General features: G+C 40.5%; 2 protein-coding genes across 2 annotated transcripts; one reads left to right on the top strand and one right to left on the bottom strand.

Moving 5' to 3' along the window:
- The first annotated feature begins 1,397 nt into the window (after window positions 1-1,397).
- Window positions 1,398-5,430, top strand: cdkn2a/b (cyclin-dependent kinase inhibitor 2A/B (p15, inhibits CDK4)). The gene is made up of 2 exons (XM_047579106.1): window positions 1,398-2,051; window positions 3,111-5,430. Exons 1-2 carry the CDS (start codon window positions 1,923-1,925, stop codon window positions 3,360-3,362), a joined length of 381 nt encoding a protein of 126 aa, XP_047435062.1. The 5' UTR covers window positions 1,398-1,922; the 3' UTR covers window positions 3,363-5,430.
- Window positions 4,586-20,135, bottom strand: LOC125004480 (methylthioadenosine phosphorylase). Its single transcript, XM_047579105.1, has 8 exons — window positions 19,994-20,135; window positions 16,245-16,331; window positions 16,064-16,122; window positions 15,740-15,907; window positions 11,733-11,835; window positions 11,280-11,519; window positions 6,623-6,745; window positions 4,586-5,990 (listed from the first exon to the last, which is right to left on the bottom strand). The coding sequence occupies exons 1-8, from the start codon at window positions 20,015-20,017 to the stop codon at window positions 5,952-5,954; spliced, it is 843 nt and encodes a 280-aa protein (XP_047435061.1). The 5' UTR covers window positions 20,018-20,135; the 3' UTR covers window positions 4,586-5,951.
- Window positions 20,136-20,647: the final 512 nt, after the last annotated feature.

The following is a 20,647-nucleotide window of genomic DNA, read 5'->3' as shown; positions in this document are numbered from 1 at the left end:
CTCCACTTTGCCACACCCAAGATGGCGGCTACGTCGACGTACGATTCAGCGGCCAATGCGGCGTCTGCGTATGTTTTTGGGTTTGTCCATATATAGAGTCAATGGCGCAAACCAGTCTGATATACGGCCAAATCACATTGCATTAACTTATTACTTGAATCACATTTAATTTTGTGAGCCAATTACATCTTACTGAGGCTTTATTGAGTGGATGGATGTCGGGTTTGCTCGCATGCGTTTGCCTGCGTCCGCCATCAAATGTCACGTCCTCTTTAAACCGCCTTCTAATAACAGTGTTTAACTGTAATTAGACATGTACATGAGTTAACAGTCAAAACCAAGTGAAAACACAACCATCCTGTAATTTTACAATGTGATACTGTGAAAAAAAAATCTAGTTACTGTGATTATTTTTGACCCATAAAATGTAAAATATTAGAACTATTAGAAAAATATATATACAATCGCGCGTGCGCACACACACATGTTACATTTGGACAATTCACTTTGCAATGTTTGACTGTTAGTTGTTGTTAATATGTTGTTGTGGTTGTTTTTACTTTAGGTTAATAAAACTCAATTTAACTGCAATTCATATGTTACATAATGAAATATAATGTAACGTTGTATATAGTGAATTTGAGAGTAAAAAAACAACTATTTATATGTATATTGTATTTGTCCCTTCAATCCCATTACCATCTTCAACCCCATTATGCTAGTCTCAACCACGTCACACATACATTTTCTTACATTATTTTTCAAAAATGTTTTTAAAAAATATTTTAATGTTTGTTGACTTCTGTCTAAAATATTGAGAGTTATCATAAGGTCATTGATTTGATTACAATTCTTCAGTTAAACTAAATTTTTGATGAAAAATTACAAGAGTGCTTACACACATAGGTACATTACAGGCTTTGAGATAGCAAAAATGTGAGATTTTATGTGATTTTTTCTATTTAAAATTATTGAATTAGTGTGGGGGACATCTGATCAATATAAAAATATTGCTTTCTTTGAAAATACATCATGTGACCATATTCAGAGAGCTTCCATAGTGTAGATTACATAACGGGGTTGAAGAATTACAGTGACCACACCTTGAAATAATGACCAATAATAAAAGAAAACGAATGCCTGAGATGGGAAAATGTGTTTTTCTGATAGTAAAATATGTCCTTAATGATGTGGGATATACATACAAATAATAGATTTTGGTAAAAAATGTGAAAATGTCGAACTCAAATTCTAACCATTCTCATGGAATGACTCATAGAAAGTAGGAAGTATGTGAATGAATAAATAAATAAAGACAGTATGTTGTGCAAAGTAAACAGCGTGGAGAGAAAAATGTGATATAAAGTACTAAGAGAGTGAACTAACAGTATATCTACAATTATAATACTATTAGGAGCTACAGTTCTTTGAAATGCACCTGAACCTACTTTAATCCGCACGCGTTTTGTCAGCAAAGTGTGGTCTCCATCCCAGACCGACCGAGGAGAGGATCAGGACAGGAGTGGAGCACGTAGAAATAAAGCAGCGCCCCTCGTCCGGCGCATGCGCACTACAGCCACTGCAGCAGCGGCAGACAGTGACGTCACCCATTCAAAAACACAGGCAAGCCCAGACACACACCGACCGAGCGACAGGAGGACAGGCGATACGTAGAAACTTATGCGAGCCAGGCAACCGGTGTCCCGAGCTAACCGACGAGCCGAGGTGGTGTGGCGGGGGACGGTTGAAGACGGAGCCGAGATCACCTTAACCTAAAACGAGCCGTGGTTACTCGACACGGGTGCTCCGGCGTGTTTGTTTTGAGCAGCTCTTCTTGTTCCTCCTCTAACAAGCATCAGCACCAGGCTACCTGTCAGAAACGCGGAGCCGCGGATCGAGCCCATCTCCGCACGCTTCTGGACATGGAAAAGACTCTGGAGGATGCCCTGACATCGGCCGCGGCGAACGGGAACACGGCGGACGTGGAGGCTCTGCTGCGGGCAGGAGCTCAAGTTAACGGACCGAACCGCTTCGGGCGAACCCCTCTGCAGGTCAGCACCACCAGACGCACCTCGTCATGTTTCCTACGCTTAAATGTGACCCCTGGACAGAGTTGCGATGATAGATGCAGCCTAGTGATTAACTTCTTCAAAAGTGTCCGGTGCACACGCGCTTTTTTTATTCTTTATTCAGCCAATATTTTGAAAATTTAAAAAAAAAAAAAAAGAAGAAACTCTACGCATCTCGATGACGCGCAGACCTATATTCGAATACAGTAAGTTGTAATCGGACTTTGTTTACTAAAAGGAAAAACAAATTGAGTTTTCTGTTTGAAATATTGTAATAACTACAGCTGCAACTTGAATCGAGCGAAATGAAACAAAACTGGCAGTAGCGTACATTTGCGCCCTTCTGATTGTCACACCCGTTTTAACAATTGGATGTTGCACGTTTAGATTATTTATCTTTTCACGGAGCTGCTCGTAATCAGGCTAGAAAAATACACACTTAACCTAAATAACGCGAGGTTTTTGTCGACCTAAATATAACCTTATTATAATAAAAACACTTCCTGCCTGTGTATGTCACTCTCCGGTTCTCACAAAAACTCATCTCTCAAACTGTCATTCACCGGAGACTGACTTTATTTTTTTTTTTATGCAGCCTGCTTTTATTTATTTATTATGAAAAGAGTGCCGCGTGGCTTCTCTTATTCTACTCGGCTCTATTTTCCTTAGATTGTTAATTTGTCCTAACAGAATTAAGTACTTTTAAAAGCCATACGTGAATGAGTTAGATCTGAGTTAGATTTGATGTGGAGTTTATTGTATCCAGTGACTCCTCAATCCATTTCCTCAGGTCCAGCGTCGATGAGAATATTAGTCTGCAAAAGGCCATTTCTGTGTTTCATTTAAGTATTTTACTCTAAAGCGCCTTAACTGATTTGCATATGTGTCTCTAGTAGTCTATTTTTAAACATTCGCTCAAACCCTTCTGTGCTATTTGAGGGTTTCAAAAAGTGAAACTTTTCTGTGTGTTCAAAAAAAAGAGAGAGAGAGAGAGAAAAAGATGCATTTCAAAATGAACTCACGCTCCTCGTCTCACTGAAGGTGATGATGATGGGGAGCACGTCGGTGGCCGAGGCGTTACTGAGCCGTGGAGCTGATCCCAACGTGAAAGACAGAAGCACCGGGACGACGCCGCTGCACGACGCGGCCAGGACGGGCTTCGTGGACACCGTGCGGCTGCTGGTCGAGTCCGGGGCTGACCCGCAGGCCAGGGACAATAAAAACTGTCTGCCAGTTGATTTGGCCAGACAAAACGGCCACGCAGATGTTGTCGCGTTCCTGGAGAATCTGTGAAAAATAATATACTCGGACACTTTTTTATTATTATCATTATTATTATTATTGTTATTATTATTTAATTCCCGCTGGTGGCTGTGAGCTTGGAGGCCCCTGCGGACCGGGGGCCTGGAGAGGCCTGAAGCAGCCTGAATTGAGGATTGTCGGATTTCGTTGTTGACTGTGTTTAGTTGTATTTATTTAGTTAGGTCGTTATTTTATTTTTAACGAAATTTAACGGTCTGCTCTTACGTTGTTGGTTTTAGTGGTTATGTTAATGACAAAGATCTTCCGCCTTACCACGGATGGGGCATGTAGTTCGCCGGTGTTTTTTTTTTTTTTTTTTTTTAAAAAAAGCTTCCGTTTTTGTTTTTTTGTTTTTTAACCCCAAATCCTCTTAACATACCCGCATTTTGGATGTCTTTCTATGCCAAATAGCACAAAAGCCACTAAAACCGTTTTGCACATTTGGACATAACGTTAATGCACTAATATTTAAGCATTATGCCCTCGCTGCAGACACTTTGACTCCAAATTATACGTGTATAAAATTAGAGATAATCTGTTATGCACTTTAATACGTTTTCGTTTTTGAAGGTATCTGTGTTTTATGCCGGTTTTAAAAAAAATGGCTGTGCTTTATACTATACAAAAAAAGTAAATAAAAAATAAAGAAAGTATAACAACAAAAGAGAATTCAACGACCTTTCATTTGAATCCAGTTGGGAGTTTAGCAGTGAATAAATATCCTGCAGCAAGGAAGCAGTGTGTAACCTCAGGGAAGCCTTTACACTGAACAGGTTTAGCTATCTCCTCTTAGATCGCATTGCAAACATTATGCTCATGATCATGAGTTCCGGTGGCCTCAGGTGACTTCCAGGAAGAACGTGGGGCTATTTTTATTTATTGTATTTATTTTCTGAGATCAAGTGCCATTACTAGAGCAGACCATGCAGATGTTTCTTTCGAGTTAAACATTACCCTGGCTTAGTTTCCTCTGAGTACATTTTATGGCTTTATGTAGAGGGTGAGTTGACAACACACTAAAAAAAATCCCCACACGCCCCAAGGGAGACGATATTCAGCTTCAAGCTATCACTTTAACATGAGCACGGACCGTTTTTAAATTCAAGTCGCATAAAAAGCAACGGCATACTTGCTTCCCAGCAAAAAGTCCAGCTTCAAGATCAGTACAATTCACCCGTGAACCGCACATTCACTTAGAATCCGAAACACTTCAGTCAAAATCTCTTAGTTTTTATTTAGACAACGTGTAACTTTATTAATCCTGTGTAGAAGAATTGAAAAATACACAGAAGCAGAGGAAGTTAACGTCAAGAAAAATGCACTTAACCTCCTGAGACCAGAGCTTTTGTTTGGTATGCATTTTTACATTCTCCATTTCTCTTTATTTGGGAAGTATAAAAACACTAACCATCACGTTTGAACGGGAAGTAGGTTTTGGAAAAAAAAAAACGTCCTCGTGTGTGTATATTTCACTCAATATTATATTAGTCACCAATACATCTGTTAATTCTCATGTCTGAACGTCGTGCAACTAATAAGCAACATTACAGCTCGTTACTATTGATCAAATTTGTTACAGTTGCATGTCATATTAAACTAGAAAAGTTAATAACCATAAATAAACATGTGTCTACTGTAAAATCTGATGAGGTTTGGACCCTTGTCCACTTTTGTTACATGATCGGTTGCAGAATGAACCCACTGAAATGCCCCCATCATGTTTTTACACCAACTAGCATCTAGTAATGAGGATAAAAGTCTAAATGAAGCAGAATAAGCTGCAACAAACCTAAAACTTAATGTCCCCATATGCGGACGCAGGGTCTCAGGAGGTTAAGATGATGTATTAAGGCTGTAATAGCACATGGTACATTGCACAAAATTATACTGTGTAATGGTTGAAACATCCTAATGTAATCCTTCTTAGATCGGTATGTTATTGTAAATGCAGTCAGTTCAGTATATGAAATAAATATATGAATGTGAATGATAACGGTTTTGATTAATGGAAGATGTAACATTTATGAAAAGCAAATAAAAACGGAAGTCATATCAAAATGAAAAAAAAAAAAAAAAAAAAAAAAATAAATAATTGGTTCCAAATACGCTGAAAAGAAGAAAACGTTTCCAGTATTGTTTCCCAACAAAGCGCGTGCAGACATATAAAATGCTTTTCTACCAATCCTACAGGCTCATCTTGTAAAGTAAGGGAACGTTACTAATACAGCGCTGATGTGATAAACTTGAAAAGCATTTTATTTATAGTAAGCACTAAGTGTTTAATGAATGCCTTAAAAAATCAAAATCCACAGATTACCCAATGTAATCTTAAGAATGAATTCCTTGGTGGATCTTTTGAGATTTTTTCGAGATGAAAGCAACGTGTTTCCAGAGGGTGGCCCTTGAAGTACAAAGAGGGGGTTATATGTGTGTTTTGAAATTGCAGCTGAATACACACCAAGTCCATAATTTATGTGAGGCACTTTATTGTGAGTCACTGATGACGAATCCACAGACATAGCGGAGTCCGTTGTCTGGGTGGGAGTTGGTGTGTGTGGAATGTCTCTCTTTCCTGCACGTTCAGTGTTTTGGTAACATGACTGAAGACTGACCCATTGCCTGTAAGACGAGGAAAAAAACAAAACAAATATCCCCTTATTTATACAGCATAAAGTGTGTGAAAAATGAAGCGATCGTTCAGGCTGTTAAGAGATACTTTACCAAGCAGCAGAGAGAGAGAGAGAAAAAACGGAACAAATTACACGATAATATGACAGAAATAAAAGCCACCTAAACTCAGTTAAACGGGAAATATAAGAAGCTTATTCCTGAGAATAATTAAAATTTTTACCATAATGCATTTCATGTATTTTCAAAACTTGTTGCAAATGGCTGCATCGGACGTAAAAATGTTTCAAAATGTTCATGTGGTATTTAATATAATGCACGTTTTAGTGGAAGCATGCAACTGAAGCATTCATTACTTATTCAGCAATGGTGCAACACAATGTGTCACATTATCGGAGGTGCTAGCGGTGGCCGTCACTTTCACAGGCAGGAGTTGTTTTGAACGTGGGCATCTTCCATGTGGTCTGATTATTCTCTTGAAACTAGACGTTGTGACGTGAAACTAAAACGATCAATGAGATCTCATTTCAAGATAACCAGCTACAAGGTAAAAAGGACTCTCTATCACAACTTCTCCAAAATCTTGCTAATGGGAATGAATCATCATTTATTTGACAGCTTACTTTCAAGGTCTTCATTGTCTGGGACCAGTCCATCTGACTAATCTGGGGTATGGCAGTCAGCAGGATGCTGCTGGCTTTGTTTGCGTTCTCCTTCATCGTCTTCAGCACATTGTCAACGCAGACCTGGGAGAAGACGAAAAGGAGGGAGAGGGGAAAATAAACAAAAAAAATAAAAAAGACAAAGCAGACATGTTAGAAGAATCACTTACAGTGATGCAAATTTCACTTCCTTTAAAAGTCACTTTGTACTTCCCCATAAAGTATATCATGAAGTGCGTCATTGTTTGTAAAACAGAGAATATCTGTACGGCAAAAGACCTTAATTGGGGGTTTGGACTTTTCCACCGGTGGAAACAGTGCCACAGACTTTTTTAAAAATTTTTTTAGTTCAAAATAATTCACACTACCGGCATAGTATAAAAATAATGCACCAGAACTTTAGTCCAAGCTATACCAGAACTATCTCAGGATGAAAACAATATGGGAAGCTTGAAGTCGTGGAGTGGACCGTGGCCCAGTCTCTAGACTTTAACCCCATGGAGCTGGTTGGTGCAGGTGCCACACATTTCTGGGACCTTTGCCACAAAATATCGAAGAAGTCTCTGAAAAATGTTTGATTTCCATTTTAGAAAGAAAGAATGTCACAAGTATGTTCACATGTCAAATCAGCCAAAGATGGTTAAAAAGTTCATATTATATATAAGATTATATATTGATTCCATGATTTTTTTTTCTTTTTTACTTAAGTTGTTTATTTGGTCTATGCTTTCGTTTCAGAGTAAAATGAGACTTTCAGTGTAAAGTGTTATAAAACTTGTGACCTGTAGCGTATGTAATTCTTGTCTTTGTTTTCCCTTCTACCGAATAGCTTTTGTTTTTTTTTTTTAAAAATCTGTGTCATCTAGTCTTGCACCGATACAAAGACTGACAGTGACTCCGGCCTTGATATTTGCACGTACACCACGTTAGCCACTGTAGCTGAAAGTAGTGATTTTTCTTCATTACTGTCAGAGTCGCTCTCTTCCTGCCTGAACCCCCCATTGTCCCTCCCTCATCCCCAGCCTCCTCCCCTTCTCTCTCTCTGTCCGTTTCTTTTTTTAAAACATTTTTTGAACGTGGAAACAGCTAAAAGAAATACTTCGTATTTTAGACAAGCGCATGTTCCGTCATTTTCCGTCAGTTCTTGTCTGACATCCTGCTTCATTGACGGTGCAGTCGAGACGTGGTGTAAAGACGAGTAAATACAGCTGCTGGCTGTCATGAGTTCATACATTTACATATTCGGCAAACAGTAGTTTTTCTCCCCTACAGAATTAAAAATATAAATAAAAAAGAAATATATTATGTGTTTATACTTTTAATTTCTGAGGCTCTCAGCTACAAGGCTGTGGTGTACTTAAAACAATAGGAACAGTGCGGCGGTCGAATGGCTCCAGTATGTAAATAAATACTAAACACACTGTGTCTGTCACAATATGGTTAATAATCACTCATCTAATAACAGAGAGCAGCCGATTCAACTGTGTTTTAACTTTTAAGGCTTTGTAAGGAGTGTGTTGTACTGACACATGTTTCAATTATTTTCAACAACCACATTTTAATTAGTGGGCGACGTTTAATTCTACGCAGCTCAAAAGCATCGCCTTTCTTACGAGGTTTCAACATTATAAAAGTTATGTAGTGAAGGACTGCATTCGGTTTCACGAGTGTAACTAATGAACTGGCAAACGAGTTTATGTGAAGTCATAAAAGGTTGGAAAAAAAAAAAAACACCATCCACCGTTCCAGGTTAGTTTAGAAAATGTGTCTGGGTATCTACTGATTTACAGAATTATGGAAAATCCCAATAAATCCCCCGCCCCCAAATTGACTGATAACTCAATAAATTAGTTTAATATAGATCTAAAACCACGCGCTGCAACGTGAGCGCGACAGGTCGAATTCAAGCTCGGCGTTAGACGACAAGACGAGTGACTGAAAGTGAAAGTTTAAATCTCTGGTGCAACAGGACCTGTGAGTGAGCCGCAGACATTGTTGTCACATTTAAGCAAGTTCAGAAATGAAAAGAGGTCTGTTGTTTTTCTGACAGCGCTCTGCATCTGTACATGTGGTGCTGCCGGGGCCAGGATCCGCTTCAACTGCTTTCTCTGTGGCGCTGGCAAATTACTCAAACGAAAGAGCCACGAATGTAGTAAGCATGCTTGGTTATCGACAGCTCCACACAATCGAGATCAAATATTTTTGCATAGATTAAATTGCGTGACAGATCCTTCCGAACATTGCTCAACCAGATATAGGGTGTACAGTACAGTAAGTCTGAACATGACTTCCGTCCTGTGTTCATGTTTACCTCCTGTCACACTCAGTGGCCGGGTTCATGTATTTTTTTTTTTGTGTGTGTGTGTGTGTGTGCTGTTTGCCAGCGTGAAGACAGTGAAGCTGATGACTAAGTATGAGTCAACCTCCTCTGGCAGGGCTTCCACCGGAGGCTGGCAAGCAAGCCGACTGGTGTGGGGAGGCGTTAAGGAGGGGGAGGGCAGGAGGTAGTATCAGGGTATCAGGCTGGGAGGGAGCGAATAAGGAGGAGGTGGGGGGGGCGGCAGGATGTGGCGAGTGTTCTGCAACAGGAGGGGGAAGAGGTCAGCTGCAGGAACTCGGAAGTGGAGTTGTGAGTTGGGCTGGATCGGTGACAAATAACCCAACTCTCGCCCACACGCAGTATATCAACAGCCTTATCCAGAGAGACTGACACAGCGTAGGTCACTCGGAAGCCGCGAGAAGCCGCAGACACTCCTCGCCTCCTAGCTCATGGAGCGCACATTTCACTCTGTGAAAACCGCATCACAGGCATAAAAGTCCACAATGTGGTGCTGCACTTGAACGTGAGGAGGACTTTCAAACGTTGTTTTGTTTCTGCAGCTGAACACGTCTGCGAACTTGTAGATGTGGCCGTATAGGATCACTGATGAGTGCCTCGGCGAGCTGAATTATATCACCGCCGACCTTTCACCATCTCAGAGCTGGCGTGGGAGGACTGGATGTTAATCGTACAGTAATTGCTTTATTGCACAGCTTGGCACGAGTGATCCACGCTTTCGTATTTTAATGATGCAGCGCAATTTTGCCTCCGAGTGAATGGCTGTGACCAGGCTCAAAGATAAATCCAGAGAAAGGGTTGTGCACTTTGGCAATAGTCTCCGGTGCTTCCGCTGTCTCTTGCCTGACTTGCATGTGACCTGGAAGGCCTCAGATTTAATGCTAGGGGAGTGACTGAGTGTTGTTTGCTTGTTTTGGTTATTTTGGCACATTTGTCACAGAACCCAGAATACTTTCAGCTAATGTGCATCGGCGCTGTGTTAGTGCAGTCCGTCTGGCTCTGGTGCCAGAGTGCATTGTTATTTTATTTATGCTTAGCCTCTGATGTCAACAGGGGATGTGATAAGTCAAGTCGATGGTGCATGACATCATGATAAAAATAAACCACTTAAAACAGCTCGTTTCAATAATAGACTTCTGAATTTGAATTAAAAGGGGAAAAGTTCGATCACATGAGAGAGTAATTTTGGGAAGGAAGATACAAATATTTGCCTACAAACCACAGAGACAGCAAAACTCTAAATCTCCAGTGGCTGCCACAGCTTAGTAAACATAAAGTGGGAAATCATTTGCTATGGTGATGACGTGTGCAGCAGATAATATGTAAGTTGCTGCATTTCCATTACTCCTAAAAGCGCAAAACCTAAATATCGAAATAAAAAAATGGTAACACAAACGGCTTCATTTTGAAAAATCTCTCAAATATTGCTGAAACACTTTTACGCTCTCATGAGGTGGTTTCTAAGATGTATCTTTATAAAAGTTTATCCCATTTCCCCGTCACTGCATCACCGGAGATGACACAGGGGTTCCATGTGACCTATTCATTTGAAGTCCATCTTCCTCAAAGTGAAGGAACGTCTTAATACCATTTTCATGAATGACTTCTGCACCCCCACTTTCTCTGTACAAGTGCAATAAATTGAAATTTTGGATTAATGTCGTCCAATGAATTATCCCTGATGTACATGTATACAACTTGTATTTTGCACTTAAAATTTCTCAGTGAACTATGTAGAGTATTGCAATATATCGCAATATCATAATATCGCAATAATGTATCGTATCGTGACTCCAGTATCGTGATACGTATTGCATCGTGAAGTCCTTGGCAATACCCACCCCTAATGGAAACGCAGCTACTGATACATTACATATGTTACATAGTTTAGTTTGTTGTAAATGGTATGCTATGCAACTGACCAACAGCTGGATCACCTTGGACACTGTTCTGCCAACTACGGTACTTTTAATGATTTGTTCTGTAAATTTTTTGCACTATTTATTTTGTTTTACGAGATAATACTTATTGTTTTTATTTTATCTTTATTTAAATCTATTTTATCTTTCTTTTTACTTGTGGTTTTTAAGAATGTTACTTTTATGTGCAACTAAGCTACTGTGACCAAGTAATTTCCCTCGAGGATGATTAAAGTCTAAACCAAAGCATGTGAACACGAGACCATCCGTCCGTTGCCACTGATCCACAGGACCCAGAGAGGACACCAGAGACACTGAGGTAATAAAAAACGACTGTTAGGACCTCTGGCTCGCCACTCACCGCCTCCTCGTGCTCCTTCCAACAGTCGTAGTCTGTTGCCATGGCGATGCTGGCATAGCACAGGCCGGCCTCCTTGGCGAGGACCACCTCTGGCACGGTGGTCATGTTGATGACGTCGGCGCCCCACTGGCGGAACATCAGGCTCTCTGCCCGCGAGGAAAAGCGAGGCCCCTCGATGGTCAGCATGGTCCCTCGCGCGTGACACTTGACCCCCAGAGTCCGAGCCACCTCCGCCAAAACCTGCACCGGGACGGAGAGTCCGCGAGGAAAAAAGAACTCTTCATACGGTTTAAACACACGCACATCTCTGTGCGCTGTTTCCGTCGACACTATGACGTTTTGTCACCAACAAACATTAGCCTAAAATAAAGTCAATAAGAATGTTTACAACATTTTTCACAACAATAATGGCGTACACAGGAAGTGACATGTATGACATATGTGGGGCCTCACCTCTCTGGTTCTGTTGCAGAAAGGCTCAGCCATGGGGATGTGACTCACACCGGGGGGGCTGGTGGGCTGCCCATCGTACAGCGTTTGAGATCTCTTGGTAGTCCTGCCAAAAAGAAGCACCGAAAGCTATTTTCAAGACGACTTACAGAGGCCATTAGCAACACCCACACACGCAACTATGAAGTGTATTAATTCAGCAAATGTTGAAAATATATATTCAATATCAACATTATTTATAAGCAGATATCCAGAATCCAGAAACGAGACTAAAAAACGACACTAATGACAGAAGAACAAGAGCCGAGCAGAAAAGTAAAATATTAGCATCATAAACACGACTAATTGGCTGATAGTAATCTGCGCCGGCTGAGGTTTCCGTCATTAAATTAATGAATGTGACATGAACCGCGTATCCCGGCCGTCCAGAGGAAGCGAAGCATTATCTGAACAGCAGCAGCCCGGTCACAAGTTTGACCCAAACAACTGTCTTCCAGATTCCAGCCCTGCAGAGTCAGTGATGTTACTAGAGCAGCAGTGGCAGCCCATCTCCCCGGAGGACACAAGGGACTGATTCATTTATCCCAGTGACCTGAGATCATAAGGGGTTATGTGCTTCCCTGTGGCAACTTCTTTACCAACTACTAAACGTTGTGTTATATGAAGATGAAGTTTTCAGCTCCCTAAAGGAATCTCTTTATTTACTTTACGTCTGGTAACAGGATGTTTGTTAGTGGGGGGTCTTTGGGTCCTATCGGTCAAGGGGAGGGGCCTCTGTGGATCACCCCACAGATGAATCATAATTTCGGGCTCTAGTGAATTTGGAGGCCAGGTCAACACATTGTGCCTTTTTTCATTTCATTCATCTGTACTATGGGATGGGGGCGTCTGGTCTGGACTAGGTGGGTGGTACGTGTCTAAAATCAACATGATGTCAGGTCAAAAAGTTTCCCAGCACAATATTGAATTGTAACAAGGTTGTAGGAGGTAATCAGATTTTTCAGTGGTGCTGATTCATGACACAGCTTTTTGTTGCACCTTCCAAGTCATAACACAATTATCTTAGACATCCAAAATATGAACGTCTCTATCAGTCGTGATCTTTTAAGCCGATGCCCAACCCTAACTGTTACTCATAACACTGGCTCTGGGAGAGTAAAGACAGCTTTTAAATATTCTCTGCCCTAGTAAGCATCAATGACATTGTTGTGTTGGGTTAAGGCACTATGTCCCGAGCACAATGCCAGTTTATGCCACTGAAATCGAGTTATCTGGGTCCGGCATTTCATTAGCCGTGTCATGTCAGAGTCGCAGCGAGCGTCTCCGTAAATGAGCAAATATTTAAATTATGCCAGCCACGACAACAATGCAATAGATATAAAAACTGCAATAAAATTCCGATGACTTTGGAAAATCAACATCGCTCACATTTTATTAGCAATGGGATCGTGTTGCCAGATGACATTTGGCCAGCGTGAGGAAACTTTTATCACAGGCACAGATCAGCTACAGCCAACAGGCAAACGAAAATGAAAATAAAATAATAAAACGAGAAAGCGTTAAAGGGTGATGGCTGGAAACCTTAACTCCCCGACATTGTTCAGGTTTGTGTGAGACGTTATGACGCGAATTAAAAAAAGGTTTCACTCGTTTGACGGCGACTGAGGGGTTGATTTGTACGCAACCAGTGAGGCGTTGTGACTGCACACAGAGTGAAGTCTGCAGAGATGTGCTGTCACATGCTGTGGGACAAGTCTGAGCAAGTCCCAACAGGCAACTTCCTCATTTCTGATAAACAGGTCTTGTTTGTGCTTGATACTGGTAGTTCATCAGATTCAATGCTTCAGGGTACATGATGCAGTCATAGACAAATACTATCCACACACACACGCGCGCGCGCACACACACACACAACTGGGCAGTTTACTACTTACGGCAGTTTAACCAGTTGTGTGCCAACTCATTAGGGTTGCACAAGAATCCCATTAAAACGGCACCTCTCAAACAACATATTGTGTCGCTTAATGGAGGGAATTCGTACAATCAGCTAAGTCAGAGCACAACACTCCCACAGGGTCATGATATTTGTACGAGACACGAGAGGTATGTGTGCCTCGAGGTTAGAAACTGCTGAGAAGGCTGCGTATCGCATGAAAAAAAAAAAAAAAAAAAAAAAAACCTACAATGACATTAAGCAGCGAGTGTGTTTAAGGAAGAATTTATATTCAACTGCTGCAATCTGAACCGCTCAGTCTCACGCTAGGACTGCGGCTGTCTGGCAATAAAAACATACAACAATTACTACGTTATTGTTTAGTTGTACCTGAGCCAGGGACAACAAGGTTTGTGCTTTGGTTACAGACTTTATTTAGTGTAAGAGACTAACCATCTGCTTGATTTATGGTCAATAATAGCAGCAAAAATCCTCCCTTTGTGAAGGTCATAATGTTAAATGTTTACTGATGGTGTTGACTCAAATATATCCTGTCTGGAGGATGTGCTCTATTGAAATGTGCTACTCCCCAAATGCTACCTCCTGAATCAGTGAATGAACAGTACCAAAAAAAAAAAAAAAAGTCGGATATTTCATTAATGTAATATAATAACATACAGGTACATAAATATAAATAAATGTCCCATATGACACAAAGCAAAAGACTGAAGATGGTTGAATGACTGAGAACTGAAGACCGAGATTCTCACATCTCAGAAAGTGATCCACTAAATGAAACACGAGGCATACAGGAATGAGCCACGACGATTTACGCAAATATCTCCGTGGCTACGCTCCTGACAGCGTGTCGCCACACTGGTGTTGCCACTGCTGGAATGTCACAGTTACAGCATTTTTAATTCTCACCGTAGCCCTAAGCGAGCCGGCCGGGACACTTGAGAGCCGGGCAGAATATCGAGCTGAGAGAGGGATGGTTTTCCCACTGAACGGGACGGAAAACAAATATTGGTTTTGACAGGTCGCTGTCAAACAGGACGAATCACGCGTGAATCCTGTAAAGCGAGATGTGTGGGAAAAAGCTTGAGCTGTTGAGCAGCGATCACAGAATAAACTAAGACAGCCACCTTCAATACAGGGTTAATTTATTTAAAGGGACTAGTCATTGATATGTTATAGCTTTCACAGATCTTAGGGTTAGTTAACAATGCGGACGTTTTATTTAGGTAAACTGCTGTTTACTATTCAGGCAGGTATTGCGTTGTATTATGTCATAGTTTATATTAATAGACCATTTTCTTGTAAGGTGAAACAGACCAACGTAGTCACGGGGTGTGTCAGAGGTGAGAGTCTAAAAGTGACGCGTGTCACCTGACAATTGAACTCTTGTGTTGTTTCTACTTTCTTTGTACAAGAAATGATACTTGGAATTATGACCCTCACTGTCGCGTATGGAGACAGACGCTCCATAAAAAGAATAAACAAGCCACGTCTTTACCTGAGAAAACGAAAGTGTAGGAGGCAAAATGAGAACGCGATTCTCCGCCTTACACTATGGAATCAACCCCATCTAGTGGCTGGGACAGAGCAGACACCACAGTGGTGATAAGTGGGACGTAAAATATAATCATAGGGAGTTTCTTCCATTATCAGACAGATAAGAGCGATAAAAAAAGGATACTACCATGCACGCCTAAATCGAGTTACGACCTTTTAAAAAACAAACACACACACTTAACCCTCCCTGCTGACGCAGACACACAGCTCCTCCACGCACGCAATACCGGCTTACTTATATGTCTATCTGTACAGCTCTATTTTATTTTTATTTTATTAATAGTGCTTATGTTACTGTTGCTCATATATGTACTACTTTAGCCAGGAGCTATCATCCACAATTTCTTTATGTACAAACATAGTGACAATAAATGATTGTTGAAGTTTAAAGAAAGAAAACTGTGATTTTGCTATTCTGTTCTTTCCCCGTTTCTTTTCCTGGTCAACATCCTGGTTTAAGGATCTCAAATCGAAGAACAAAACGGGCTCACATCCCACCAACCTGTCAATGAACTGATCTATGATGACGATGTCTCCCGGCTGAATCTCCTCCCGCAGTGAGCCGCAGGCCGTGGTGACCAGCAGATGTGTACAGCCCTCTTCTCTCAGTGCCCAGATGTTGGCCTGGTAGTTCACGTTGGATGGCATAATGGTGTGCTGCCTCCCATGTCTATGGAAAATCAGCATTCAATGTACACGTGTTGACATTTATGCTTTTAAAGACAGGCAAACAAAACATACGGCCCGCTATATTTGACAAGTGCAACATTTATCCACTAGATGGTGCTAACGGGCAACACAGGAAAAACAAAATACACTTTCCTACCTTGCGAGCAGCACACATTCCACATTTTTTATCTTCCCCAGTATAAGGGCATCTGATGGCTGTTCAAGAGGAAGAGAAGAATCCAATTATACACAAAAACTATTATTAAGGGTTTATTTTACAAGTGAAACAGACCTGAATGCAAACACCGTTCCATCTTTGGAGCGACAAGACAACTGACCTTTCCGTACGGCGTGTCCACGTAACGCTCGGTTCTTCCCTCCAAGATATCGGGATCGTCGAGGCCTGAACCGCCAATTATTCCAATCTAGATGAAAAGGTTTAAGAAAAGTTCAGACAATTACATTGGAATGAAATGTAGATGCAGAATGTGTTTTATTACATATCAGTGAAATTATGCCACTGTTTTTTTTTGTTTTTTTTTTGAGTACAGTATTTTGAGAGGTTCCAAACAGTGTAAGACAACATTTATAATTATATCCTTAATTAAGTTCAAAGGCGCCACAAAATGGACAGACAAGGTAAAAAGTGATCTATCCATTCAGGTCCCTTTAACTCTCTTTCTAAAAGTGACACTTGCCCATTTTCACACTTTTATAAAAGTTTAAACAGTATCCCCTGTCACAACAATCCTGTCCTAAAGACTCTGAACTACTTTGTGACTAACTGAGGGAGAAAATATACTTTTCAGTGTCCCCTCATCCTGTAACTTGTAGATACACCCTTCCTTTGTATACCAATGTGAAGCACAAACAACAAATCATTAAACTTGATGCTTGTTATTTTCCTCTGAGAGCGATAGCTATCTATGTTTATACAGATTTTTTTTCCTGTTTATAATCTGTTAACAGCAGTGATGGTGGGTGAAACTATTTACTCCATGACTGTACAACGACATCCGTTTCACAGTGTGTTTACTGTATACAGGTGGCTGAGTGGTGCCAACTCTGTTTTTTTTTTTTAATTTAAACTTAAATATATTTAAAATGTTGAAAAATAATAATGGGCAACACCTAACAACTCTGTGGTTAGGTTAATTGTATCTCGTTTCTGACATAGGCCGAAGGATGAGATGTCCTGGTCTGAGTGTAGTTGCATTTCCATCATCTCTATTACCTACTGCTGGTGTCTAGGCTAATTAGCTGGTGTTTTTATTTCTGTGGCTAGGCTAATTGTATCTGGTTTCTGACATAGTTAGTAGCTGACCACTGGTCTGCTGGTTGGTTGTCCAGTTGGACCTGGCTTCTAAGGGAGTTTTGACTTAGATCATGGCACAAGGGATTGTAACATCTCGTCCTATGTATTAATGAACATTGGTATAGGTGCCAATTAGCCAACATTATTACGTACATGAGGCCTCGTGATTATCAACCTGTTATAAGGCGGCCGTGTTCTTGAGATGAACCCGTAAAGGCATAAAAAAATAGGCAAGTAGAAGGCGTAAAGTGACTCTGATGAGGCCACATTCAGATGCATCTCCAAAACTGAAGCCCTTGTATCCCTGGTATCCCTGCCAGGGATGGGCATTGATAAGATTTTATTGATACCGATGCCATCATCGATTCTACTTATTCATCCAATTCTTTATCGATTCCCTTATCAATTCCTTCTGTGAAGTTTTGGTTTGGAAAAAGTAGGTGTTCGTGGTTTTGTGTACAACAACAATTTTACTGAGCTTCTAAACAAGAGATGAGAACTGGTGTAAGAAAGCAAATAGGAAATTGGTCACTGGACTTGCATTGTCGACAAATGCTTCATCGCGTTGGCGGTGTTGCCACCTTTGCTTGAATTTACTGTGCTGCATAAGTTGCACGTTGCACTGTTACAGTCCCTTCTGGAGATGTGAAACCACGCTTTCAACTGTTGCCATTGCATCTTCCTTGACGGCATGTGATGTAAATGACGCGCTTCGGCCGACGTAAAGATTCTCCTTCTTTCGTTTTATGGCAGCTGGTAAACTTTTAGGTGCATTACAACATCTGGACTGGGATGGAAAGATTCGGCACAAAAAATATCAATAAGGGGAATCGATAAGCATGAAGGCTAATGATGTCGATGAATTGAACCAGTTGGAACCGGTTGCCCATCCGGTTGCCCATCCCTGATCCCTGGTCTGTAGTGGTCAAGAATGGTCTGATGGATAAAGCGCTGCTGATAGAAAGTTATCAGTAGACACGGTGACCCTACTGACTTTTGTCTACAGACAAAACTCCCTGATGGTAGTAATGGTCTCTTCCACCAGCCACAAAGGAAAAATGATTCATGAAATGCAAACATTGAGCACTGGCACAATCTGCTGGACAAACAAGTCTAATCCATAGAGGCTCAACATCACAACTTGCTGGACTTAAAAAGGATCTGCAGCTTAACCCTTGTGTATTGTTCAAAAAAACTTCCTTTCGTACCGTCCGTGGCTGAAAACAGCCACTAACATTGACTGCTGTAAAAGTACATCAGATTATTAAGCTTTTCTTTGCTTAAATCTGTTAGTCAACCTCAGTGCTGATCAAAACGATTAAATATTAAAAAAAAAAATACACCAAATTTTAACCCTTAAATGCCAATTTTCTTTCTTTTTTCTTTCTTTTTTTATGTATCTATGGGGAAAATACATACAAAATGACCTATTTTCAATATTTTAAAAAAATGATCGGAAACAGTTGATTTTTGACCTCTCATCACAGTCTTGGTTATGTCAAAGATTAGTAACATAAATGACTTTTATACACATTTAGTTTTTGTGCAGCATCAGATTTTCATTTAAACTCCCTCTCATGTTCTCGTGCTGTTCTGGTTTTGCCACATTGACTCCTATTACAACTACATTTTTTGAATGTACAGAAATTGCCATAAATAACAATGCATTTTACAATTATGAGGATTTCCCCTATTCAGAAGGGTACAAATTTGGCAATTGTACTGTTTGAGCCAGTTACTCATTACACACGTGGTCACCCTTTATACGCCATCATTTTCTACTTTAATTTAAAAAGAGAAAAGAGTCTGTTACCATCACTGGCTCACCGTGCATGTGCAGCAGCATGTTAACCAACCTCATGACAACTAAACTGCAACCCCATTATTATTATTATTATTATTATTATTATTATTATTATTATTATTATTTATTTATTTATTTAAAAAAAACACTGTATAAAACACAAAGAATGCAGGCTTGATGTATAAAAAGCTTACATTCTGTATTTGATGGAGTTCATCTTTTTTTTTTAGTTTTATAAAAAAAAAATGTTTTTTTTGTGTTTATTTTTCTCCATATCTGTTGGAAAAATTGCCATATAAGTGGAATCCATGCCTCAACTGCGCAGGTCTGTTGAAGGGGGCAGAAGTCTGACCCATACAATAATTAGGCAGGTAGTCATAATGTAAAGGCTGATCGAAGTAAGTCACTATTGTAAACGGTGATTAAATCACATAAGCTACAGCCCTGTGTTTTTCAATGTTGATATCTATACTATACTAATACAACAGTGAAGAGTGGACACGCAACTCTAACAAAAAACAACAACACAATGATCACAAGGTTCCCTGAAGTGTTCAGCGTGAACTCGTTGCTTTAAATGAGACTTGAATACCTCTTCTACTTCCGGATTGCCAGCCTGCCAGTGGCTCGAACCTGAAACGTGCCTTCCATGCAGCCCTGCAGCCACGTGTCACGCATCACCTGTACCTGGGATAGCTCACCTCTAGCTGCTGTAACAGTACCACACTGCAGCTAACACACAAACGCTAGCTTGGTTTAGTAACCCGTAGATATTTACTCTCCAGGCTCCGTGCTACAGCAGCGTAGCTAACCACATGCTAAGAGCCTCCTCTTTCCTCGCATTTCCAGGCTCTTGGCGGCCCCACATTCATCCCTCTCCTCACAGAATCTCCTAACTCTCAGCGGGTACAAACACACAATGCTCAGTCACTAAAAGACTACAGTCACACTAAATAGTGGGTCGCTACCTTAATTGGCACGGTGGACGCCATGGGGACCGTATTCTTGTCTTTAAAAGTCGAGCTTTGACCCAAGTTGAGCCGGAGACACTTAGTATTTACAACATCCGTCAGCAGAACAAGGGGAAAATAATTCACTGCTCTTCCTGTTTATTCGGCTTCAAAATAAAAGACATGCGCCACTGTTACTAACCACTGCTAACCATTTAAGAAAACTTAAAAGAAAGCCCGTTTGTTACCAAACATTATTTCACTACTGTTATTATTATTTTTTACCTACCGTTCCAGGAAGCCGGGAGCCAGTTCACCTTTCTATTTTATTTCAACTTTTTAATATGACATAATATAACTGACATTTGACACGTATTGGTTTAGATCACCTGCCACCATTACTGCTGTTTTACTTTCAGCCGTGTTTACAAATATATTTATAGTTTTCATATTCGGTTTTTCATACTTTCCTTTTTTTTTCCAAGAAAAGCACAGTGAATTATCCCGTATATTAAATTAGGCTCCCTTACACTGAACTTCATCCTTTCATTCCTCCACTCTACCTTGTTTCACACCCGTAGTGTAAAACACAATAACAGGAATCAGAAAGCTGCTGATTATGATTATTATAAGCTGCTGTAACGAAAAGTAATTTCTCCCTGGGATCAATAA

Source organism: Mugil cephalus, chromosome 2 (assembly GCF_022458985.1).
Source record: "Mugil cephalus isolate CIBA_MC_2020 chromosome 2, CIBA_Mcephalus_1.1, whole genome shotgun sequence".
Lineage (NCBI taxonomy): Eukaryota > Metazoa > Chordata > Actinopteri > Mugiliformes > Mugilidae > Mugil > Mugil cephalus.
Note: the sequence above shows the minus strand (reverse complement) of the source record. Positions and strands in the feature narration are given on the sequence as shown.

Coding starts and splice junctions, on each gene's coding strand:
- cdkn2a/b (XM_047579106.1), top strand. CDS start 1,923: ATGGAAAAGACTCTGGAGGATGCCCTGACATCGGCCGCGGCGAACGGG. Junction 2,052..3,110: donor TCGGGCGAACCCCTCTGCAG/GTCAGCACCACC, acceptor GTCTCACTGAAG/GTGATGATGATGGGGAGCAC.
- LOC125004480 (XM_047579105.1), bottom strand. CDS start 20,017: ATGGCGTCCACCGTGCCAATTAAG. Junction 16,332..19,993: donor CGTCCACCGTGCCAATTAAG/GTAGCGACCCAC, acceptor CTTTTCATCTAG/ATTGGAATAATTGGCGGTTC. Junction 5,991..6,622: donor AGACAATGAAGACCTTGAAA/GTAAGCTGTCAA, acceptor CTCGTCTTACAG/GCAATGGGTCAGTCTTCAGT.